The sequence below is a fragment of the Nannobrachium achirus genome (genome assembly GCF_963921795.1).
Source record: "Nannobrachium achirus genome assembly, chromosome: 22".
Lineage (NCBI taxonomy): Eukaryota > Metazoa > Chordata > Actinopteri > Myctophiformes > Myctophidae > Nannobrachium > Nannobrachium achirus.
In genome coordinates, this window is record NC_137829.1 from 38,620,604 (window position 1) to 38,647,691 (window position 27,088).

Here is a 27,088-nt window from a genome sequence, read left to right on the forward strand (position 1 = left end):
CGACCCGCTCTCCGCTCCAATTCTGCTCCCGTTTTGGCCGCGCGCCACATGAAGGTGGTTCTCACACGTGTAAAAACCTTAGCATTTAGCCAAAATATGTAGAACCACAGATTTTGGACCCGCCGTAATGTTTGGTATAAATAATATGTGGTAACAGTTTGGAGTCTGGACTGGTTCTGCTGTCTGTCAGCACTCAGCAACGTTATCGCTGTAAATGCAACTCCGCGAGGGTACAAATTTAAACACATACTGTAGATGCGGACCCGGAGTAATTATAACAAAACACACCCGCTCATATATTGAACATAATCCAAGTAATAAATGAGCCGCATCATCATCTCTTCTTGTGACTTGTGTGCCTCGCTGTCTGTGCTGATGACTGTTGTTGCGGTGTGTGTGTGTGTGTGTGTGTGTGTGTGTGTGTGTGTGTGTGTGTGTGTGTGTGTGCGTGCCTGCGTGCGTGCGAGATAGAGAGAGAGAGAGAGAGAGAGAGAGAGAGAGAGAGAGAGAGAGAGAGAGAGAGAGAGGGGAGTCGAGGCGTCCTCTTCAAGTGGTTGTGCGACCTTTTCCGTTTCTTGATAAAATATAATTTATTATTGGGACACACAGTTTGAGAACTGCTGTTAGAGCAGAGTTTTAATTTCATCACAACTGCGCCTATGTTTTATAACGGTGGCCGTGGGTACTTCTTCTACGGATACATCTTGTACGTTCAGTCCGTCCAGTTGGGAGCTGTCCGTAAGGGTCCGTATACAGAGATAAATCATCCGGAGTACGGAGGCGTGGGAGACAGACCGGACAAACCGGACGAAATTTAACTCACCCTCCGTTGCTTATGTATTCCTGCGGTTCTTATGTACTACTATGCATGGTACTTTACCAACGCTTACAAAAGCTGCCAAGTGTCAAAAGAGTGAATTAACACTTTCTTTGTTTGTTTTTGTTTATGTGTCGTTTTCCCTTTTGTAGTTGTTGTTCATGTAGTTTGTTTTTGTTTCTTTTTTGGTCATGTATCATGTCTAGTCCTGTCTGTGTCTCGTCTTGTCTTATGAAAGTGAAAAAGATTCTTGGTGATACAGTATGTCAACTACTGTACCATATACTTAACCTCTCAACCACCTGTGTCTCACCAATAATAATAAAAAAAAAAGAAAATAATTATAATTATAAGCTTACAATAGTCTGAATGGTGTCTTAGTTACTGAAGAAAGTTAAGAGCAGTTCCTAAAAGCGAGGAATGTTTAGAAGAAAACACTGCAATGGCTGCAAGGAGCAAAGCCTACAGGGGGTGGGGTGTATGGGCCAGATGGTGTGGCCGCTACTGAGACTTTGATGAGTTCCGTCCCCTCTTTACTTGCACTGTACTTTGGCCACATTGAAGAAAATGAGGTGAGTTTTCTCATTTTCACACACTAATGAATAACTTGTCCTTGCAGTTGGTGACTTAGCCCACAGGAGGATCTATATGACCTGTACCACACTGCACCTGGAAGGTTCTCAGCAACCTACGTAGTCTGGTATCTGGGAGGATTACAGAGGTTTGTCAGGTTTTTTCTTTTCTGTTAACAAATGGGAGAATACGATGAGGCCACGGCCTTCCTGGGGCAGACTGGCCCTTATTTCTGGTGGATGTTTTTCCTCATAAATACCGTCTTCATGGCCGTCGGACTCAACGGTTTATTTATCGTTTTTGTCGCCGCCACTCCAGAACACCACTGTTTCATTCCCGAGGCCAACCTGAGTGCGGCGTGGAGGAAGGCCATCATTCCCATAGAGGTGGTGAACGGACAGGAGGAGCGGAGCCGATGCCAGCGCTACAGACTGGATGAGGTCAGCAACCTGTCTGCTCTGGGCTACATCCCCGGTCAGGACGTGAACCTCACTGCACTGAGACGGGAGAGCTGTGTGGACGGATGGAGCTACAGCCAAGACGTCTTCCAGTCCACCATAGTCACGGAGTGGGACCTTGTGTGCGACAACCAGTGGAGGGTTCCCATTGCGACCTCAGCTCTCTATGTGGGCTACCTGTTGGGGTCCTTAACCTCTGGACAGCTGTCTGACAGGTTTGGGAGGAAAAAGACTGTCTTCTTCTCAATTGGGATTCAGTGTTTATTTGGCCTGCTTCTGGCATTCTCCAACTCGTGGATGATGTTCTGTGTCGTCTATTTGCTCGTTGGAGCCTCCCAGATATCCATATACCTCTCTGCATATGTGCTTGGGACAGAGTTGCTGAGTAATTATATGCGCGTGCTCTTTGCAACACTGGGGTCGTTTCTCTTCTACTGCATCGGGTACATGGTGCTACCCGGGATTGCATTTGGCGTGAGGGCATGGAGGACTCTTCTCATGATTCTCTCCTCGTTGTCTGTGGCTTACATCCCATTATGGTGGTTGCTTCCAGAGTCTCCGCGGTGGCTGTTAACTCAGGGCAGAACAAGGGAGGCTGACGCCATACTGAGGTATGCAGCCAGGAAAAACGAGGTCGAGGCGCCACTGGTCATCTTTGAAGAGGCAAAGAATGAGGTTTCACAGCCACCAAAATACACCTTCCTCGATATTCTTAGATCCAGAAACATAAGCTGCATCACACTGTTGTGTTTGCTTTTATGGCTGGCGATAAACATTTGCTACTTTGGACTCAGCCTGAACACCTCTAATCTAAGCGGAGATCCCTTCTTCAATTGCTTCTTATCAGCTGCCATTGAGGTCCCTGCTTATATTGTAGCTACATGGCTTTTGAAGAAATGTCCCAGGAGAATACTAATGTCATCGTTCCTCATCACCGGAGGAGCGTTTCTCTTGCTTATCCAAATTGTCCCCGAAGCCCATCGCAAAATTGCCATGGCTATGGAAATGATTGGGAAGTTTGGCTTCACCATAGCCTTCAGCATAATCTACATCTACACGGCAGAGATCTACCCCACCGTGCTCAGGAACACGGGAATGGGCATTTGTGCTTCAGCCGGCCGTATAGGCAGCATCGCAGCTCCTTACATAGTCTATCTGGGCGCTCACAACAACTATCTACCATACATTCTCATGGGAAGTCTCACTATCGGCTCATCTATGGGTAACATCTTCCTTCCCGAGACCCTAAATAAGGACCTTCCAGAAACACTGGAGCAGATGCAGAAATGCCAAGGGTTGTGCAAGAGGAGTAGGAAGGACAATTATTAAAGGAAGAAAGAGTTGAAATTCTGAGCAGACGCTTGTGTATTGTTGGCAAATCTAGATTAGTTTTTATATTTTTTTACGGTTGAGTAGTTTGTCTGCATGCTGTGTTTTATTAATGACTGTTTGTGAAGTTTTTGACCTGTGGAGGACTTTGGTACAATGCGAGTTGTTTTTAAATGTGCTATACAAATACAATTGATTTGATTTAGTTGACTTAACCCCTGTGTCAATCCTACACATCCAACCAATGACACATATGTATCTAAGTTGTGTGTGACTAGTTCTGCTTACGCCGCCACAGAACATCATAATCTTCCCTTTTCATGTCATGTTAAAGAGTAGATTTGCAAAAAGGGTCATTTATATTTTGTCCTGACTTGTCAATGTAAGGATGGAAGCAGTTAGAGTACACCTCTGAGTGTTCCAGTAATGATCTGGTACCTGTGTGTGGTGGGAGTGTTCCCAGTAAGAGCGGTGAAAAAAGTACTCACATTACTTAAAGGGATATTCCACTTTCAACAGGGAGCAGTGGTAGGGCTTCTCTCCACATACACAGTTACACACCCATTGTAACTTCAAACTTCATTTTAACCATGATAGATTCATTAAAAACACACATTATTTTTTCTGGAGACTCATTTTACCTTCCTAATACGTGAGCAGGCCGTGTTTTTTTCGATAACTTTTTTCATTTATTTTTAATAATTATTTGGAAAAATGGAAAAAATAAAATACAAAAAAATAATTATTAAAAATAAATGAAAAATGTTATCGAAAAAACACGGCCTGCTCACATATTAGGAGGGTAGTATGAGTCACCAGAAAAAATAATGTGTGTTTTTAATGAATCTATCATGGTTAAAATGAAGTTTGAAGTTACAATGGGTGTGTGTGGGGAGAGGCCCTGGGCCTGGAGGGCTTGGTAACATTTACATCAAATATCTAAATATTCAATCAAGCTCATTAAAAACTGTTCAGGGTGTTCATAAAAGCCTGATTAGATGATAGAATTAGCAAAAGTTTTTTTGAAAGTGAAATACCCCTTTAAGTAAAAGTATCAATACTGCAACGCAGAAACACTATTACAAGTAAGAGTCAATTACATTTCAATTAAAAATTAAAAATGTACTTGAGTACTTTTGTACTTTAACTACAAAATACGAAATTGATACGAAGCTGAAGTGGTTAATGTATGGTTTGTTTGTAATAATAATAATATCAAAGTATAATATGAGATGAAGTAAAGTACTTAAAGGAGCTATAGTCAACTTTTTCATTGTAGGGCCGACACTTTGTTTACATCCTAGTCTATAGACTAGAATGTAAACGAAGTGTCGGTCTGACAATGGCCAAAATTATTATTTTACGCTTTTTGTGGTCATTTTTGAATAGAAACACATATATGAAGCTTATTTTTTTATAAAATATTTTCGAAACATTATTTTTTATTTTAGCATTCGTTTTTCAAGAAAAAGTTGACTATAGCTCCTTTAAGATTGGAAATACTCCAGTAATGTAAAAAATATATACCTCAAAATTGTAGTTACTTAACACTACTGTGCACAGCGGTCGCTTGGCCAGGACAACCATAACCTGGATTAAAGAGAGGTCTCAAAGACTCTGACCTCTGAAGACATTCCTAGGGTGGGGTTGTTTGTGCCGTTCTTCCGCTGTGAGCACTTTCACTTCTCACGCTTTTGCACAAACCAAATGGACACATTTTTGGTTGGCATTGCACTGATAATTATTATTATTATTTGTTTTTATGATGACATACGGAGAGACACTTAGGAAGCAGTGACTGGACACTATTTCTTTTTACCTCCGTTTACCGTTTACTGTTCGATCAAATAATAATAATAATAGCAGTTACCTACTTCCTCCCGAGGGGGAAATTCAGTATTTTCAGCCCAACCCAGCTGTTTCGCTGCCCACAAGGAGCGTGAGAGCAATTAGGGGTTATAGTGTTGCTCAGGGACACACATCGACATTGCTGGCCTGGCCTGGAATCGAACCTGGGACAACCAGGGGCACTGGTTCCCCAGGCGGGCTCCTTAACCCATTCAGAACGGGTACACATTTTGTGTATCATTATGTTATGCTTTAACTATTGAAAAATAGCAGATATACAAGCTCACAGCTGCGAGCTTGTAGATCTGCTATTTTTGAAAAAAAACATGAAAATTAGAATTTTGACCCGATTCTATAAGTGTCTTTTGAATCCTTCTAAGATTTTTTGAAAAACCCTATGTTTCTATGTCAGCAATCTGGCCAGCCATCGTCAAAGAAAAGGTCCTTTTCACTTAACTGGAGCTCAGTTAGTCTGTTCTTGAGACACTATTATGGCAGTGGTTCTCAAACCTTTTCACGTGAAGGACCCCCAAAACGATATGTATTTGGCCACGGACGCGCATCTCAAAATATCTAGTTCCAGGGACCCCCCAGAAGCAAAATTTGAGTTACAAACGTTTGCTCTGAAAACGCATATATTCAAAGATTTGCACACATTTTCACGACTCTTTCAAAAATAGCAGATCTACAAGCTCGCAGCGCGGCACTCGGTGCCGCGCTGTGAGCTTGTATATCTGCTATTTTTCACTGGGTTAAAGCATTCAATAATTCTAGGCCTAAATGGGTTAACCCATTCAGCTAGCCGCCCCCGCTACTCGGGTACCTGTGATGGTGGGAGAGGTCCCAGTAATGATGTGGGGTTGTACCTGTGCGTCCTGGGAGCGTTCCCAGTAGATGATGCGGTAGTACATGTCTGGCACCTGAGCTCTCATGGAGGTGTTGTTGGAGGTCAGAGGGTCTGAGATGGACACATCCAGCAGGTAGCCGGCAGGAGACACATCTACCCGGGACGGAGGGCCCACAGCAGCTGGGGGGGGGGAGAGATAGCATTGTATTATTACCCGGCTTGTTTGGATGCTTGATTCTGATTGGTCGAGCGCTGAAATCAGCGGTGAATTATAGGCGTATAATGACCGCTCCGCTCTATAATTCACCGCTGCCTAATCAACGGCTCAGAGCAGCTGCTGCATTCAGGCTGCACTGCGTGGATTTAGTGCCGTATCCAACATGTCTACCATGTAAACAAACACACAGCGACATTTACAACTAAACATTGCTCTGAAGAATGTCTTTAAAAACATTTGAGGCGAGAAATAGACGACGCAGTAACAGAAAATAGATTCTATTTGACCGTGTTACGCTTTCAGCCGTCTGTAAGGAAATACTTTGTTTTGTTTTTAGTTTTGAGTCAAATTATTTATTTTATTTAGTAGCCGGGTAATAAGCGGGATAACATCTCGCTCAGCAGTCATTATAGAGTGACGGGAGCCCTTCAGGTTGATATGCTTCTCCGCTTGGCGTCGGTGGCATATCAACCTGTCGGGCTCCTATCACTCTATAATGACTGCTGAGCGAGACGTTATCCCTTACATAGTACTTTATTGCGACCGTAGGTCGCATTTACTATCAAACCCTGCACAAAGTGTAAGTCAGTCTGTCTGTCAGTCTGTCTGTCACACCTCACACGTCACACTCTTGCCCTGCTCATATCTCCGCAACTGTTGCCCCGATCCATGCCAAATTTTGCACACACGTTCCTTACCTGCCAAACTACAACCTCCAAGGACCCCCGGAGCTCCAGGGAACCCCAGGTCCCTGGGGGACCCCCAGATGTAAAAAATGACCAAATGTGCTAAACTGACCAAATGACCACCCCAACGGGGCTGCTCACGGGGAATTCCCGGGGACCACCCACTCCTGGTGCTCCAGAACGGATGCAAAAGTGGTGGCGCCCCCAGTGGAGGACCCCCTACACTGCAGCTCACATAAAATGCCGTAACTCCGGCTAGGAGCGACCGGGACAGCCGGGGCCGGTACCTATTCGTCCGCCTTGCCGGCGCGGAGACCCCACCCCTCATTTCTCACATGGCCCTCTTCTAGCGCCACCATGAGGCCGATTCTTGCAAAACACATTTTTGGACACTGCTCCTACAATTTCTGCCCTAAAATCACGCAAATCGGTACACAGTATGTCTACACTCATCCCATCTACATGAATCTCTCCCATATAGCGCCACCTCCAGGCCGATTTTTAAAAACACATTTTTGGACACTGCTCCTACAGATTTTGCCCTAAAATCACTACACAGTATGTCTACACTCATGTCATCAACATGGATCAGGAAGATTTTGGCAAAACACATTTTTGCCCTATTTGTGGAGATAAGTGACCTACGGTCGCTTATCTCCCGATTAGGGAGTCTTACTGGTTAATATTAGAAATGAGTGTGCCAGAGGTACAAAACTGAATAAAATCCTGTGCATTATCAAACTGGGGGTCAAAATGAAAAAGGTTGATCATCATCCTGTGGGCCAGGAGGACCCGTCCACCCACAGATGACAGTGAAGTGTCTCCATCCAGAATCAATCGTACACAAATGCATACTAGGAAGGTTGATCTTTCTTTTCCGAAAGTTTGCATAGAGGTCAAGGTGGAGGGGAGGCCTAGCACATACACAGACCTATCGATAACCGTTCATCAATAACAAAACACAATCACACCAACTGTACAACTTAAGGTGACTTATTTCAGTGACTTATTCCAGAAAAATTAAATAAAAATAAAAACAAACACTGCCATTCCCCAAGGGGCCTCAAGCTATCAGCACAGATTAGAACTCAGCCCAAGCTATTTGAGATAATGGCAGGTAATTGTGCATATTTAATTATTTAAGGTTGTGTTATTGCTTATTGCTTCATCCTCAACCACTTTCAAAATGCATTTTTAATATTGCAGCCAAGACGTATTCCATTAAAAACAAACCACCCCAAGGTTCTCCTAGTCTGTGTCTAGGACGGCCATTGGAATTTGGAATGAGTGTTTTGGTCTGCAGGGGGGAACAGTTGTTGGAAGGGTTTCAGAATAACAAAGTCTGCACGTATGGAATATTCATTTGATATTACACAGCAGCATCTGTGCCCTATTAGTCTCTTATTTGGTGAACGACAAAAGTGGAATGGTGTCTTATTCTGTCCGGTAGACCTGTCACAATTATTACATAAGCATGTAATCTTGTAGATAATGTTTTTCTGCTATTTTTACCGTTTGTTTTAGTATAAAATGTATAAATGTCAGTAATTAATTTTATATTTCAGTTATTTGTCTTCCCTGTGCATTTTTTTTTATTACGAGACAAACATACATGTATGTGTTCAAGGCCAAAACAAATCATTAAATCATGAATCACAATCATTTGTGTGGCCTAATGGTTTCTGCATTGACTCTCAGTTGACACCAATGAGAGAGACTGTGTGTGTGTGTGTGTGTGCGTGCGTGCGTGCGTGCGTGCGTGCGTGAGTGAGTGAGTGAGTGAGTGTGTACACAGTATATCATTTTGGATGACTAACTAAATAGAAAGGTGGTGTCATAATTAACACTGTCGCTAGGAAAATAATCAATAGAGAGAGGGCGAGAGAGACACACACAGATAGAGAGACCCGCTGCCTTCCCAGGAGACCTGTTCACATAGCAACCAGACTGCTCAGGATTCCACTCTTCTCTCTCCATCACTCTAATTGCTCTCCTTTCTTCTCCCTCTCTGCAGTTGATTCACACAACACTGCAGCTGGTGTCCTTGCCAATGCGAAGAAAGTGGATCACATGGCTCCAGTTCTTACGTGTTTATTAGGGGTGCAACAGCTCATCAAAGTGGCTCGGGAGGTCGAATGGCCGTTTGGGAGCCGGTACGTCGTCGGTGAGAATGGGTCAATGTAAAGCACAATCATTGTAAAGTGCCTTGAATAAAGGTGCTATGTAAATGCACCATTTACATTTATTAACTCATTTGCTGCCCTTTAACCCATTTAGGCCTAGAATTATTGAATGCTTTAACCAGTGAAAAATGGCAGATCTACAAGCTCACTGAGCGCTGAGTGCCGCGCTGCGAGCTTGTAGATCTGCTATTTTTGAAAAAGTTGTGAAAATGTGTGCAAATCTTTGAATATATGTATTTTCAAAGCGAACGTTTGTAACTCACATTTTGCTTCTGGGTGGTCCCTGGAACTAAATATTTTGAGATGGGGGTCCGTGGCCAAATACATATCATTTTGGGGGTCCTTCACATGAAAAAGTTTGAAAACCACTGACATAGTAGTCTCTCAAGAACAGACTAACTGAGCTCCAGTTGAAGTGAAAAGGTCCTTTTCTTTGGTGATGGCTGGCCAGATTGCTGACATAGAAACATAGGTTTTTCAAAAAACCTTAGAAGGATTCAAAAGACACTTATAGAATCGGGTCAAAATTCTAATTTTCACGATTTTTCTAAAATAGCAGATATACAAGCTCGCAGCGCGGCACTCAGTGCCACACTGTGAGCTTGTATATCTACTATTTTTCAATAGTTAAAATAATGATACACAATAATGTGTACCCATTCTAAATGGGTTAAAAATTGCCATTTTCAGGCTGAACTGGCAAATTCTCCATACACTGCCATAGTGCATGGATCATGCACACCCATGCACAGTATCATGCACCACGTGTGTGCACGCTGTTAACAGCTTTCAAACCAAAAAGAATCTGCTTGGAAATCCGTTCAGGCATTCATGAGATAGCAGCCATCATGTTTTCTTCAAATGTAAACAAACATGGCTGCCATGTTTTGAAAGATGGGGTTGGTCTGGGGGTCAAACATGCAATTTCGTGATCGCGATCATGCCTAGAAGTAAAACAAATGTTTTCAAAAAAAGAAAATTGACGCATGGCGGCGCCAAACAACGGGAATAACTCGGGAGGGGGTAGCAAATGATTTAATCGATTATTTGAAAAATATATATATATTTTCATCAAATAATCAAGGAATGGACCAAACCAAACCGATATATCGGTTCCCCCTCTCATTCCTCTCTCCCAGTTTCCCTCTCCTACTCTCTCACTCACCCTCTTTATCAGGACAGAACTCTCTCTCTGTCCATGCAGAGTGGGTCCTGCCCTGGTTGGCTCTGACTCGAAGGACGAAGATGCCCAGATAGTGGAGGTTTGACTGGGTCAGGTCACAGCGGGTGTCTGGTGTTCTGTCACAAACGCTCATCCAGCCCTTATTCTTCTTGTACTTGTACTTCCTGGAGGTTGGCAAAAAAACAAACAAATAATAATTCATAATTGTTAATCGTCTCATTATTTTGGGTTTAAGTGGTCAATTTTAAGTTTTTGCGACCTCATCATACAGATTCTGATACCAACTTGCATAACGATCCAATAAAATATGTATATAAAAAAAAAAGTTTAAGTGCAGCTACAAGTTAGTAAATAATGTAAGACTGAAGCATGAAGCAAAGTATGACAGTTAATGAAACATCATCATGTGATAAATGACGTGATATCGGAAGGGCATAGACTGGCATACTCGCCGATACCAGCACTTTAGGCAGTATCGGAACAACTCTAGTAATAGTGGGACTTACGCTATGTACTGGGCGGTGAACGTCACGGGGTGGTTCCCAGCAGTGGGGGTTTGGTTCCAGTCCCACAGCAGAATGTACAGGGTGTTCAAGGTCCGCATGGTCAAGTTGTGTGGCGCCGGAAGCTCTGCCTGCGACGATCCGTCTGCCTGGACTGCACACGAGAAAGCACACGTCAAGAGATGCAGGACCGACGACATAATACAAGTACCAGAGTATACACAACACCACATGTTGTTGTCAGACATTGTAGGTATTTGTCAATGTGATACTGGTATACCAAACGAACAGCACATACTGGTGTGTCCCCTCGCATAAGACATCAGAGCGAAATATAGACGTGAGTTAACTGATCTGAGCCCAGTCTTTGTGGGCACCAACAGAGTAACTTTGCGTATGCTACAAGCCTGCCTGTCACTTTTGGAGCAACAGAAAGCTCTTGTTGTATGAGTAAAGGGTTTTGTGTTGTATAATGTATATTTTAAAGACGGGTGCCGAAACATGATCTTCAGGTATTATTATAATACTAGGAAGATTTTCTTTTCAAAACAGTGTACAGTCAGAAAGTATTAAAGAGGGAGAGTGTAGTTGAGACAGACATACACTAGGAAAGCTGAGAGGGAGACAGTCCAGGAGGGACAGTAGGAAAGCTGAGAACCAGGCAGTGTAGGGTCATTAAATGAACATTTGTGATGACTCGCCCAAGGCCAACCGGATTTGTAACAGATTTGGGACTGATTAGGGAGGTCCAGGGAGGCACAGACAACTACATGGGAGTCATTCTTGACATTCTTTCAGTAGCAGTGACTTGTGAACACAACACAAACCATCTCGGCTCTGTTAAAATAACTTTCCTCACATTTATTGAATCCCTGAACTTCCTGGGGTCAATTGGGTTAAATTCAATGAAATTACTGATTCAGGAACAATTGAGGTAACATTGAGCAAGGCAAGGAACCCACAACTCAGTTCAGTGGACATTCTCTTTTTTTTCCCAAGATTTGTTTTGTGGCTTTTATGCCTTTATTGATAGGACAGTAGACTTGACAGGAAATGAGGAGAGAGATATGGGGAATGACACCCAGGAAAGGTTGTCGGGATCGGGATTCAAACCTGTGACGCGCTGTCCGGCTGGTATTGCAGCCGGACCACCACGCCGGCGGCCCGGGCCCACTTGACATTCTCTGACTAAATAAGGGGTTCATAAAAAACAGAAGTGTGTACACTTTCATTCACAACACCAGAGAGGAAGCGATAACACTTCAAATACCAGGTATTCTGCACCGAGAGAGACTTTGCAGAACAGAGACACATTGCAAGAGCCATTGAGACAAATCAAGCGTAGAACCGGGAGTTATTTTAAGTACAGAAATATTCATCTGATCTAAGAATAGCTGAGATAAAAATTAAAGACCGGCTAAACTTGTATGTTTGTTTCCTGCAGGTGTGTGTGTCTACTGTCTAGAATCTCTAGATGTTTATGTACAGTAAGTGAGTAATGTGTAGCAGAACAGTAGGTGGAGAGTGACCAAAAAACATGATCGGATGCCAACTCAAAACAAAAGGTTTTCTGCGTTGATATGTTGTCTTTCATTAGCAGTGTCACAAGATTGACCACCTGACAGCATATCAAACATTTCCATTTCTTTAATATGCAGCAGGAGCAGGACAATATTAATTCCACACTCCAACCTTTAGGACACCAGACAGTGACAATATAGTTTATCAATTCAGCCGAAAACACCTTGATACACTGACATCGCAGCCTGCAGAATTCATGGCCTGAAGGCCTCTCATGTCTGTTCCCACTTGTTCTTGTGCTCACAAACGCTCCTCTACAATGTCCTGCTCATCTTCCAAACATAACAAAGGTCAAAGACAGTGCTATGACACGGTGTGTACCTGTGTGTGCGTGTTTATGTGTGTGTCTGTTTAGTATGTGTGTGCTTGTAGTCTGTGAACATGAGCAAACTGAAGCTCCCAGAGGACCTACAGAGCTCATGGTTGCACAATATCCCTCTCTGATATAAAACAGTTTTCTTTTGTCTCCTCTCTCTCTCTCTCTCTCTCTCTCTCTCTGTCTATCACTCACATGATCCCTCTCAACCATTCCACGACACAACTCCACACACAGCAACGCAACATCAAACAGACGTTCAACTAAAAAGAAATGACGAACAGATGACAGCTTCCTTTCTCAGATTTTAGGAGTTGGAGTTCCAGATATAACATTAAGAGATTGTGGAACAGTTGTCTGGCTAACAGTGGTTGGTTAGACTAATCCATTATTTGTAAATAAATTATTATTATTCATGTTGTTTCGCTAAATAATATGTGAAGAAAAAAACACACAGATTAACTGAATGATTATTATCGCTAAGACAATAATCAACAGTTGCGGCCCTAACTGTAAGGTCCACCTACAGTGCAGTACTTCAATGTGTCACATACTGTAGTAATCTACACCAGTTGTTTTCAAAATGGTATAGTGCCCAGAGGCACATCAACAGGCAAGTTAAACTCCTAAGGCACACCTAATCTTGCCTCAGTCACGGCACACTGGCGTTTTGGAACCACAAGATGTTTATTTGTTCCAACCAGTAAGTGTTCATAATTATCATGCAGCATGTCCTGTCCTCTACAGTAGGACACCGGTGTTGCATTGCTCATTGCACAAAGTGCCACAGTGTTCGTCCAAAGGATTTCTCAGGAGCACGGCGCACGCACATGCATCAAACAAAAACACGGCGTAGGTTCACAGTCACACCTCAACAAAGTTTACAAAGGCTGCACATTTAGGTCTGGAACCCCTTTGGGGGTAGTTGTTGCTACAAAGGGATTAAAGCAAAACAAAATCCCAAGACTGACATTTATTTTGAGACCCATTTTATGTCAATATGTGAACCCCCCAACCTTGCATCGATATACCTCTGTCATACTCATATAGACACAGATACAAGTCTGTGTAAGAGAAATAAACAGCGCACACCGATTTTTGGGGTGTTATGAATACATAAGTTCTCATCTGCCTCCGCTGTGAATGTGTGAGTGGCAATCCATGCTTCGTTTGGTAGAAGCAGCTTCTGAAGTTCTGTTGTATTCTATATTGCTAGTCTGGCCAATTCAAATACTCAGTTGTTTATACACATGTAACCTTCAGTAGTCATTTGAACCATTATGCACCTTGCATGAGGGAAGAGGAAACGTTGCAAGTTAGGAAAAAAAAGTAAATTTGCATCGGCACCTGTATGAGTGACTTTTGTGAGTGACACAAAAAGAATCATCTCGATTTCTCGTATCTCCAATTGGTAAACATTGTTCAGCTGCTTATTTTAATGCAAAAGACATGCATTTATTGTCAATTATTCCTGGTATCCCCCCCCCCCCCCCCCCCCCCACACACACACACACACACACACACACACACACACAAACACACACATTAATATTATTTCTTTTTTTTGCAAATCTGCACTGATCTCATAAATAGCCCCTATGGATCCTTTTTATAATCGGCCTCAGATCTATTAAGTCACGTGCGCGTGACGTCATTAAAATAGCATCCCACTAAAGATTAAATCACCACTGCAACACTGGGTCTGTCTATTTGTGTACCTGTTACCTCTGTGTTCCTTTGTTGTTCATCAGTTTCCACTGGGCTCTACGCCAGCGGGACTCAGGTATGAAGGTGTAACTAACAAACAGTAGTGGGAAAAGTACTATTTTTTTTTTACTTAAAGTAAAAGTATCAATACTGCAATGTAGAAAATTGAAATACTCTGTTACTCATACCCTGCCAAAAAAGACGTTTTCTATAATAAAAACGTCTTTTTCACTATGGACCTCCCTGCCAGACATCTTCTGAACGTCTTTTTTTTTTTAAATAATAAAAAAAAATATATATATAGTGTATACAGTGTACTAGGCATGATCGCGATCGCGAAATTGCATGTTTAACCCCCATACCAACCCCATCTTTCAAACATGGCAGCCATGTTTGTTTATATTTGAAGAAAACATAAGGGCTCCTTTCTCCTGAATGCCTGAACGGATTTCCAAGCGGATTTTTTTGTTTGAAAGCTGTGAAAAGCATGCACGTGCATAGTGCATGATCTGTGCACGAATGTGTGCACCAGCGTGCACACTATTGTTTTAACCCTTTGTTGGCGAACCGGCAATATAAGAGGTCATCCCACTTTAAATATGGCACCGACTGAGTTAAAGATGGGGTGCCATGACCCCCCCCCCCCACACACACACACACACAGACACCCCACCCCCCCAAACATGATTATCAGGTATTATGATTATATTAGGAGGAAGATTTTCTTCCAAAAAGTGTACAGAAAGAGGTAAAATTTGTTTTTTATGTGGCCACACCCAGCAGTTCATTAGTCCCTTGCTCGCTCTCTCTCTCTCTCTCTCTCTCTCTCTCTCTCTCTCTCTCTCTTTCCTCTCTCTCTCCCTGGCCTCCTGATTTTGGATTTCCAAAACGCAACGAAAACACACAGTGCAGTGTGCAACCAGCTTAACTGTGTTTTTGGATTGGCACTTTTGACCCACAAGGTGGCAGCCGCGAGGAAGAAACCCAAAATACAAAGGGAATACATAATTGCTCATAACAACCACACGAGGGGGTCTAATGAAATACTGTGAAACTCCTAGACACATGAAACACAGAAAAAGCTATGCTAAAAACTATGGCACCACCTCTTAAAAGCATGGTCACACCAAACTATGGCTGCCGGCTGATAAACTTAGGTTGAGTTCGGCCGGCTGTTTTTTGCAGCCAGCGGATTCTAAAAAACGAGTGACGTACCTGTCACTCACTTTCAGGACCCTCCCTCTATCCTGCTGGTCTTGACGTTGCCAGGCAACCACTGACGCACCTTGGCATTAGTCACTCGCGTACTAGCCTCTCCCTCCCCGTAGCTTGGTTACGTTGCGAGTTTATCAAAATGTATTAGGCAACCGTGGCCATCTTTATCTTTAGTATCTATAATGGCCAGGCGGTGGGTACTTGGCCTTACTTTATTGGAAGGGGAGATGCAATAGCAACAACAAGCATTCGTGATCGCACTGACTTTTATCCAGGCCAGTTCTTTGATGCCAGTCATGTGAAATACTTGCATAGTCACCAACTTTACCTTACTTTACGCCACTGATCTCTGTACCTGTCTCTGTGTGCATTCCCTGCAGTCTTTGTTCATCAGATTTCACTGGGACTCAGGTACTGTACGTAGGAGTGACTAACTACACTGTTTCTCAATCAGACCCAGAAACAAAACAATAAATACATTCCACGACACACACATTCCTGAACACAGTCAACCAGCCAAGAAGATAAGATGTCATGTGACACAATACATAATGATTAAGGCTGAAGAGAAATCAGATGGCAATATAGGAGGATGGCCTGAGGAAAAATGAAACTTAACTGATACAGTAGCGAGCCATCAAATCCCTTGGTTTTGATCATTCTTCTCTTCAACTTAATTTTGTGCCATTGTAGCCATGTCCACACTGGTTTAACTTGCTTTTGTGTTTGTACTTTTTCAGTTAATAACTTAAGTATAATACTTATTAGTACACATGTCGGTAGATAGTTAAACTCAAGTACTGTAAATATTTCGTAGTACTATTGAACAGTTTGGATGACTTCCCCTTCTCCTTAACTTAATTTGATTTGCAAATGAATGAAGATATCTCCATTTCAATCAAGTCATTGTGGTTTTTTTTTACAGCTGTTTTTCTGATGATATCTTCTGCATACATAGTACTGTATTCTATCTGTCTGTCATTCAATGTTATATGAGTTTTTTTTTTTAAAGGATCTCAATTGAAACAAGCCATAGGCTTTCTTGGGCGTATCCTTTTAGTTGACCATGTACCTGTGAACTGCAATGTCATGAAACTGTACATTTTCCTATGCAAACTTCTAATAAATTCTTCAATCAATCAATCAAAGTCAGTGAGAAAGGATAAAACAACAACAAGTCCACTGAACTTTGTTGCGCAATCCTTTTCGCCTAAATGTCTGACTGTACTTCATGCCTTTTACATTTCTGTCTAATAAAGTATTCAATCAATCCTCCCTTCCAAGCAAAGCTAATCCTCAACTAGGCTGTCACAATTATTACATAATCGCAATTACAGTATTTGAGATAATTGCAATTTATATTTTTGCATAATTGTCAATCATTTCCATGTTGAAGAATCTTTCAAAACTTTTTCAAAACTTTAAAGAAAACAGTGGAAATAACAGATCTACAAGCTTGTTTTCCACTACTTTGTCTTCTTCTTTTTTCATTTTAAGTTACAAAGTATAAAGTTAATCCAGACAGCCAGACAGAAATGTTATTTCAATTCATTATGTTCAACGACAAACACAACTAGAAAAGAAAATTTCTAAGAAATTTTAAGTGTGCCTGCAGCTCGCTAAGTCTGTGCAACCTTGTGTAGCGGTTGGTGTTAGTGTTTCGTTTTGAGAGGGTCGTTCCCCCTGAAAAACACGTTTTGGCATGAAACGGTTACGTTTTGCGCGTTTGTGGTGCCCCCTATGGGTTGAAGTGGAAATGCTTTTGGGTATATGTTCAGTATAGCGCCCCCCACTTGTGGTTAAAATTTGGTGTTGACTGGATGTTTCGTTTGTGATTTATGGCTACTTCTTACAAAACGGGCTCCTCCCGCTAACTTTGGAACCCTGTTACGGAAGAACGGTATGGACTATCAAAATATCGTTTAAATATGTTTATCGCATGAGTCCATAGATCGTGTGTATTGATTTTTGTGACATTTGGAGAAAATATGTAGGAAAAGGAGCAAAAAGTGTGTTTTGAAGAAAATTCAAAATGGCGGAAAATCTATCCTGACGCAAATGGGCGTGGCCTATATGAGGAGATGCGTCATGACCCAAGGAATCCAGGGAAAAAGGAATTTTAATTTTCCGACCCACGGTTCAAGAGTTACAGGCCGAAAGGTAAAGTGGACTGTTATAGCGCCACCATGAGGCCAACTGACGAAATTATTTTTTATTTAATCCTTGATATCATTATAAATCTCCTCTCCAAGTTTTGAAACTGTAGCCCCTATGGTTTGCGAGAAAAAAAATATTGAATGTGAGTTTTTGCGATTCCCATTATAAGTCAATGGGTAAAATTAATTCACTAATAAATTAATATCAATTAAACGATACAACTTTTCTCTTAGAAAAGTAATAGCACCCCATTCCCGGCCGAGCCACACGTTTTGATGTATATATTGCGGCGGTGGCGTAAATTGTGCGGCAGTTATTACGTGCCGAAATTTTGTGAAGTGATTATTATTATTATACAAGTATGGCGGATTACAATAAGTGTTTTGCCATTGCATGGCAGGCACACTTAATTAAATCTTTGATCGCAATTACTTGAGCGACAATATTAATCGCCAAGTAAAATGTCATAATTGGGACATCCCTAGTCTCAACGTGTTCATGCACAGCACTATTCAAGCCATAACAGGGGTGACTAACACCCACTGTCACAAGGGTTTGTGAGTCATAAAGGAAGAATAATTACAGCTTGTGTCGTCTGATGAAGATGTTAAACTCCAGACTTCAGATCAGAGCGTGTCAAATAAAACTGTAGAGATAACATTTGGCAGCTGTACCTGCTACTGTTGTGGGACCCGGGGAAAGTGTTGTTGTAGAATAATATGTCTGTGGACCTTGTGTGGTTTTAGGGCTGCCTCCTGTTGCATTTTGGGCTGCAGTGCCTGGAAAATACAGAGGTTAAATGGTAGTTGATTAACCAAACAAATTGAAGAAGTAATTTCAATGTGTGCATCGCTATTATTATTAGGGCATTGTGGTTTAGTTAAAGACACAACAGTGCATGTAACTGACATGTTTAGTTAATGACAGTACAAACTGTACATGTCCACATCACTATTCTGGCAGATTTTGTGTTCTACTGAGGCAATCAGCAACATAAAAGTACTGTATACAGGGACAAAGTGCAAGAATGTCCCATGAACCTTCAAAATGCACATGGAACCTCTTTTGGTAATAAATAAATACATAGACTACATAATATGAACAATAAAATATGAACTCCTGATAAAGACTAGAAAAGAAAATTTCTAAGAAATTTTAAGTGTGCCTGCAGCTCGCTAAGTCTGTGCAACCTTGTGTAGCGGTTGGTGTTAGTGTTTCGTCTTGAGAGGGTCGTTCCCCCTGAAAAACACGTTTTGGCACGAAACGGTTACGTTTTGCGCGTTTGTGGTGCCCCCTATGGGTCGAAGTGGAAATGCTTTTGGGTATATGTTCAGTATAGCGCCCCCCACTTGTGGTTAAAATTTGGTGTTGACTGGATGTTTCGTTTGTGATTTATGGCTACTTCTTACAAAACGGGCTCCTCCCGCTAACTTTGGAACCCTGTTACGGAAGAACGGTATGGACTATCCAAATATCGTTTAAATATGTTTATCGCATGAGTCCATAGATCGTGTGTATCGATTTTTGTGACATTTGGAGAAAATATGTAGGAAAAGGAGCAAAAAGTGTGTTTTGAAGAAAATTCAAAATGGCGGAAAATCTATCCTGACGCAAATGGGCGTGGCCTATATGAGGAGATGCGTCATGACCCAAGGAATCCAGGGAAAAGGGAATTTTAATTTTCCGACCCACGGTTCAAGAGTTACAGGCCGAAAGGTAAAGTGGACTGTTATAGCGCCACCATGAGGCCAACTGACAATTTTTTTATTTATTTAATCCTTGATATCATTATAAATCTCCTCTCCAAGTTTTGAAACTGTAGCCCCTATGGTTTGCGAGAAAAAAAATATTGAATGTGAGTTTTTGCGATTCCCATTATAAGTCAATGGGTAAAATTAATACACTAATAAATTAATATCAATTAAACGATACAACTTTTCTCTTAGAAAAGTAATAGCACACCATTCCCGGCCGAGCCTCACGTTTTGATGTATATATTGCGGCCGTGGCGTAAATCTTGCGGCAGTTATTACGAGCCAAAATTTAGCGACGTGATTATTATTGTCAAGTATGGCGGATTACAATAAGTGTTTTGCCATTGCATGGCAGGCACACTTAATAATAATATGTAATTGTAATTGTTGTTCTCAGTTGTACTGTAGATGTCTGGGGGATCATTTACATTTACACTCAAATTGTTTAAATGTCCTACACTGACACAGAGTCTGACAAGGACTAATGATTCTGTACCCAGCAAGAGTGTGGAAATCAGACATGGGAGAAGACCTCTAGAGGCGTCTGCTCAGTGGAGTCAGTACAGCTGCATGGGGCTGGGACATGGACCCTCACAGCACAACAGGAACGAGTCCTGGATGGAGTCTAGACAAGGATGCTACAAATGGCACTAGTGTCACATGGACGGACCACACCAGAAACATGGTCCTCTAAAGGGACCTACCACGGGTCACGGACAAGGTCAGAGAGAGAAGGATGAGGCTGGCAGGGAACTGCGTCACTCAGGCACCCGGAACTATTTGGCAAGCAAACTGACACTATGGGAGCCAACCCAGGGCAACGCCAGGAAAGGCAAGAAGCGCACCACCTAAGTAGCGCTGTATAGCAGCCTCAGGTCTTCAACGGTTTCCAGGCTAGGACATAACTGAGAGAGAGAGAGAGAGATGAAGCAGGGCACCCCCTCCCCACGACATGTTGTACAGAATTGTGTTGCAGATTAAACTTTTTCATAGTTTTCATAGACTTGTTTGACAACACTGTCACCAGTGTATGTTGGAAATTGGAATCAAGTGTATTTTCATATATTTAACCACTGAAACCCAAACAACTACTCCAAATCTCTTTAACAAAAATAGCCGATCAACAAGCTCACAAATTATGTGTGAGCTTGCCTTGTAGATCTGCTATTTTCGACTAAAGTTCACCTCGGAATTGGGATTGCTTGGGTTCAATCCTATCACACAAACAAATATTTGGTGAGACGCCCCCCTGTAGTAACTCTGAGGACCCCCTATGGGTGCCGGACCCCCAGTTGAAGAGCTCTGCTATAGAGCTCAAGACCCCGATGCAAGATAGAAGAGTGTTCAAGAGTCCCGAGTTGGTGTTGGCTAGACCCCACTCTCACATTGCATATTGCATTGCATCGCCCATTTACCGAATACTGACCAATACACAGCCTAGAGTGTAGGATATGGAATGAATTAGAAGCTTGAGAAAATAATCTAAACATCTGCAATGGGTCTCTGTATGAGTGCATTTATTTTGCATACATATGCATATCAACAGTGAATATCAGACTGACAACAGACCGATGCAAAACGGACCATGCAATGAGCATGATGCAAATGTCGGCGTCATGTCTCTCCATATTGTTTACTCTACTATACTGTATAATGACATTTCCAGAAATACCTCCATGTTTTACATGTCTTTATTTGATGTCACACTACTGTGGTTTAAGGGATTAAGCAAATTGACAAATATTCCCTGTTTTGTACACTGCCACAACAGTCAACAGTCAGGATTTTTTATAAGGCTCCCTCATTGTATCACACTATATATACGATATCTCTGAAAAGTCATATCGTAGAGACATTGTATCGTCTCAACGATATTATTTGTCACCATATCACCCACCCAACTATATTGTACAGTCAGTGACATACAAAAGGGCTAATATCAAGCGACAGCAGCAACCTGGTGAGTGGTGACACACGTTTCACTCTGACCTCCATTTGAACGAGGTTGTATCATGTCATTCTCTATCTCTTTCCTGTCTCACATACAGTATGATACTATACCACAAGGACCCCTTAGTTGAGAAAGAGAGATGAAGCATGAACCACAACCTTTTCATAGATTCCATATAGTTTCATCGTTTGACAGCACAATCATCAGTGTATTTTGGATTCATGTCAATTTGTGTTTTCAGATATTTAACCACTTGAACCGTCAATCTATCAGATAAACCACCAAACTCACTCACTCACTCACACACTCACACACTCACGCTCTAACGCTCTAACGCTCACGCTTATCTACGTTTATCTATTCACTCGCTTCAGCAACTGATCCCAAAGTTCACATGATATTGGCCATTAGCATTATACCAACGGTGACGGAGCCCGAATTTCATTTCTCCCAAATTAAAGCTGTTTATTAGCGTTTTCTTAGCCTGTTGTCAGGGTTACGGTCCGTTCCTCCAGGCCATGGGATCTGTAGCCCCACACACACACCCCTCTCTCTCACAGTTAGGAATGTGCATTCTCTCTGTCTCTCTCTCTCTCTCTCTCTCTCTCTCTCTCTCTCTCTCGCTTTTACCAGGTGCGTTTGATGTTTGTCTCATCTTCCAACGGGTATGAAAAAACTGGAGCAAGCGCATTCATACTTCTATTCACCTAAAAATGATTTTAAATTATTTGTATCCATCATAAATATACACTCCTCCATGAGCTGCTCCTTACATTATGATGCTCCCACATATTCTCACGCACGCACCAGTTACAGTTACTTTCCCCACAACCCACACTCTGCACATATTTTGGAGCACATATCTTCGAACGGGTAAGGTCTAGTACTTAATAAACTTGACATTTCACTCTGCACTTAGTGTGCTCTTTTTCCCCTCTACACCAAACCTCTCAGCCGAAAATAGCCTACAAGCTCTGCGAGGCGTTGTGAGCTTGTAGATCTCCTATTTTTGGCTAAGGTTCTCAGAATATGGATGCTAGGGTTCAACTGGTTAATATAAAAAAGATCACTCAAAGATTGATCCCCTGTACTATACTATGAGGCAGAAATACCACAACTACACTGTATTTGAACCCTATACAGTATATCTTCCCTATTCTGTGCACGCAGGTTCACAGTCTGCACACACATGGCTCATGTTTTCTTTTTTCTTGTATTTCTTCTTCTGCAATGGGTCTCTGAATGAGTGAAGTGAACATATGTGTACGTATGACTATCAGCAGTGAATAATAATAATGAGTGAGCCGTTAATTCTTTCTTGAAATTGTGTTTCAGACTGATGTTGCCAATTTATCGACCAACAACACAGCCTAGCGTGTAGGATACCAGTAAGACTCCCTAATCGGGAGATAAGCGACCGTAGGTCGGTTATCTCCACAAATAGGGCAAAAATTTGTTTTTCCAAAATCTCCCTGATCCATGTTGATGACATGAGTGTAGACATACTGTGTAGTGATTTTCGTGATTTTAGGGCAAAATCTCTAGGAGCAGTGTCCAAAAAATTGTTTTTAAAAATCGGCCTGAAGGTGGCGCTATATGGGACAGATTCATGTTGATGGGATGAGTGTAGACATACTGTGTAGCGATTTGCGTGATTTTACGGCACAAACTGTAGGAGCAGTGGCCAAAAATGTGTTTTAAAAATGGGCCTGAAGGTGGCGCTAGAAGAGGGCCATGTGAGAAATGGGGTGGGGTCTCCGCGTTGCCTTGGCGGACGAATAGGTACCGGCCCCGGCTCTCCCGGACGCTCCCAGCCCGAGTTATGGCATTTTATGTGAGCTGCAGTGGAGGGGGTCCTCCACTGGGGGCGTCACCACTTTTGCATCCGTTCTGGAGCACCAGGAGTGGGTGGTCCCCGGGAATTCCCCGTGAGCAGCCCCGTTGGGGTGGTCATTTGGTCATTTTTGCACATTTGGTCATTTTTTACACCTGGGGGTCCCCCAGGGACCTGGGGGTCCCTGGAGCTCCGGGGGTCCTTGGAGGTTGTAGTTTGGCAGGTAAGGAGTGTGTGTGCAAAATTTGGCATGGATGGGGGCAACGGTTGTGGAGATATGAGCAGGGCAAAAGTGTGACGTGTGACGTGTGACAGACAGACGGACAGACAGACGGACGGACGGACGGACCGTGGAGGTTTTGATAGTAAATGCTCCCTACGGTCGCAATTAAATCAATCAAAAACAGTCCAGCCCTTTTATTATCTATTATGGACAGTGAGACAGACAGGATAGAAGGTAATGATGGGGCTTGGTCTTGAATCCTGTTTGACAGGACATGTGTGCTCAGTATTATACTATGTAAACACAGATAGAATCTATTGATCCTGAGGGAAATGCAGGTGTCATAGCAGCACCACAGAAGGCATGAAACACACATACAGATAAGAGCAGAGATAGAAAGAAATGTACGGCTACAATAATAATTAAAAAAGAATCCTAAATCCCAGACAATATCTGGTCTCATATCGATACTTTTGCTTCGTGTCACTCTCCATCTGTCTCCCAATTTCCTGTCAGTCTACTGTCCTATCAATGAAGGCATAAAAAGCCCCAAAACATATCTCAATAATAATAATAATAATAATTGTGTAGTGATAAAGGCTAAGCTTTGCTGAAAATAGACTGCGGGGCGTTGTAAGCTTGTTGATTGGCTACTTACGTGACGTCTAACTTTCCCCTCAGAATAGAGATGCTAGGGTTCAAGTGGTTAATGATAAGAAAAAAGGAATCTATCACACAAAGACACCCCCCCCTGTAGTAACTCTGAGGACCCCCTATTGAAGACCCCTGCTCTACAACCACAAGGCCACAAGCGCTGAACAATTTTGTAGAAAATGTCTCTCTCCGTGGGCAGACACCAGGGTATGTCCGGTGGGTACTGGGTAGGCCTAGATACTGTAGTGAAGGGAAGTTAATTACGCTCAAGGCAGGAAACGTACACACAGTGTGACTGACTGAGACATTAAACATTTTCCAGTCAATTTCTCACAAATTGTGAGCCTATTAAAACAGCACTGACCGTCAGTCATAACAGTTTCTTCTAATATTATTATGATATTAACAGCCCATATTTGTTCTCAACTACAGATACAGGTGTCAAAAATACTACTGATAATAATAACACTAATAATATGCAGTGCATGTTTTAGCTGCAATGTTTTAGCTGCTTGCCATATGAATATGCTTGAGTTACATTTCCCAAGCATCATTTCATTCCCTAGAATGAGATAAGAAAAACACACATACATTATGCATAAACTAAGGAAGGATCCATCCAACTGCTAATGGTCCATCCATTCCACACCAAACACCATACAGATACCACACAGATATTGTTACATCATTATTTTACAGTCATAACAGATGCTATTTACAGTAATAGCCCAGAGAGACAGAAAAGGATAGAAATGTGGACCCAATTCTCTTTACTGCACTGAAAATGTAAATTAATTGACCACCAAACCTTTACACACACACACGGTCACACGCTGGGAGATGGAGACAGGATGTGGGCCTGTACGCCCCCCCAACACACACACACACACACACACACACACACACACACACACACACACACACACACACACACACACACACACACACACACACACACACACACAAGATTGCAGTGTTTCTCAAAGTGGATTCTAGGGTACTCTGTGTGGGTTCCTTTATAGGGGTCTAAATTGACCCTACAGGTCTGTAACTCTGACAGTGTACAAATGGAACCACATGGACCCTTTACGGGTCCATTTGGTTCCATTGTCTACACTGTCAGAGTTAAGGGGAGACCTTGAAATGTGAAATTTGAGAAACACTAAGCTACTGTACATTGAAGCATGTGATTATGAAGTGTACAGTGTTTACTGTCTGTCAGTGTAGCAGGTCGTTGTGTTGACTCACCACCAGCGGGGCTGCTTTGGGAGCAGCAGAGGAGAACAAACGCCATCACAGCAGCAGCGTCCATAATGTTCCACACGTCCACACCACCACACTATTGCTCTATCAACCTGAACGTGCTCTTCTGTCGTCCTTTTTTCACATGTTCCCTATCTCTCTCTTTCTGTTTCTTTCCGCATTTCAATCTGGTGACTCCTCGACCAGACGACCATGGATGGACTCCACCGACTGAACTGGAGAGACACTGGAGTGTCTACGTCAGTGTTGCCATGATTTGTGAGAGAAATAAGCCATCAGGTCTAGGAAGATAAGCCCAAAAGAAGCAACTACTAGTAGAGCCAAATGACAAATGAGCACTTTATACCTCGGCTATTTGAAGATCTGCTATTTTAGATAACATTTATCTGCAAGAGTTAAAAAAGAAAGAAAAAAAAAGAAAAGTGGAATATAATTTTTTGAAACATTCAACACAAATCTGGCACTGACTGGGCTCCCTCAGCCTCCCTGGCACAAAACATTTTCAACAAAATTTAAATGAAGTCGAAACACTGGTTTAAATAATAATTAAAAAACAAACTACAGGGTTTCCTGCAGGAAAAAGTCTTGACCAGGGGGGATCTCATGGCGCACGCGCTTTGCCCGTGCGGCGATTTTTTTTTTGCTAATTAATTAATTAATTCAAGTAATTAATTCAGTTAATTTGTAATATTAATTCTTAATTTTGCCCTATAAAAAAACACATAAATGTGCCTATGATGACGGAAAACACAACTAAATTCCATCCATCCATCCATCCATCCATCTTCAACCGCTTATCCAGAATCGGGTCGCGGGGGTAACAGTTCCAACTGAGACCTCCAGATTTCCTTATCCCGAGCAACTTCCTCCACTCCCTCAGGGAGTATACCGAGGCGTTCCCAAGCCAGTCTGGAGATATAATCCTTCCATCTGGTCTTTGGTCTGCCACGGGGTCTCCTCCCAGTGGGACGTGCATCGAGGACCTTCCTAGGAAGGTGCTCACACAACTAAATTAATTCCCTTATTTTAGACTAATTCTTATTTTTGCCCTCAACATAAAAGGAGAGGTTGATTCTTGTCTCTTGGCCAGGGGGGACAGATTTTAGGCCAGGGGGCCCCCCTGGCCTATAAAGTGCTGCAGGAAACCCTGAACTACACTTTAGAAACAATTAGCCCCAAAAACCGCAACCCGCAACTACAAGCAACTTTACAGAAACCTAATCCCAAAGTCGCTTATAATAAGCCGATATGGCAACGCTGGTCTCCGTGACAACCAACTAGCCAATCACGTACGCTTGTCCATTCGGCCTATGGGGTGTGTACCCCGGCCAGCCTTAGGCGCGCAGGTGCAGTTCAGTTTTACTCCTTGCACAATATTAAAGGTGCATTTCAAAGTGTGATGCATTCATTAATAATAAAAGTTGAACAAACATCTGAACTGAAGTCTCTTAAAAAGTTGAATAAATGATTACTATATTATTATACATTACTCAACACATTATTACTATGTTATTATTTAACACATTATTAAAATATGGCAAACAAAAGCCAAATTGTAGATATAAATGTATTTCCAAACTATTTTCATATGCATCATCGCAATTTTACAATTCATACTAAATACATGAAAAAAGGTCAAAAGATAGAAAAGAAAGAAAGAAAGAAAGAATGCACATTAAATACAAGCTGTTTCTTCCATGGAACTGAAGATGTTTCTTCCATGCTTTTGTTCTGCAGAAGACTTACATAGTTTTATTGGAATAGTGACTGAGTTAAGTTATTGGTGAAA

General features: G+C 42.2%; 2 protein-coding genes across 5 annotated transcripts in view; one reads left to right on the forward strand and one right to left on the reverse strand.

Moving 5' to 3' along the window:
* The window catches only part of LOC308308014 (interferon alpha/beta receptor 1b-like), a 34,565-nt gene extending 9,069 nt beyond the window's left edge, over positions 1 to 25,496 (reverse strand). The window contains exons 1-5 of one of the 4 annotated variants that reach the window (XM_080753368.1): positions 25,288 to 25,496; positions 18,295 to 18,399; positions 10,648 to 10,798; positions 10,124 to 10,305; positions 5,892 to 6,052 (exon numbers count right to left, since the gene is read on the reverse strand). In XM_080753368.1, the coding sequence (XP_080609494.1) occupies positions 5,892 to 6,052; positions 10,124 to 10,305; positions 10,648 to 10,798; positions 18,295 to 18,399; positions 25,288 to 25,348 (660 nt within the window). In that variant the 5' untranslated portion in view covers positions 25,349 to 25,496. Of the gene's footprint in view, positions 1 to 5,891; positions 6,053 to 10,123; positions 10,306 to 10,647; positions 10,799 to 18,294; positions 18,400 to 25,284 lie in introns of all 4 variants that reach the window. The other 3 variants (XM_080753367.1, XM_080753370.1, XM_080753369.1) reach the window with 3 other exon arrangements.
* Positions 1,570 to 3,177, forward strand: LOC308308124 (organic cation/carnitine transporter 2-like; the record flags this gene model as incomplete). The annotated part of the gene is made up of 1 exon (XM_080753492.1): positions 1,570 to 3,177. One exon carries the CDS (start codon positions 1,570 to 1,572, stop codon positions 3,175 to 3,177), a length of 1,608 nt encoding a protein of 535 aa, XP_080609618.1.
* Positions 25,497 to 27,088: the final 1,592 nt, after the last annotated feature.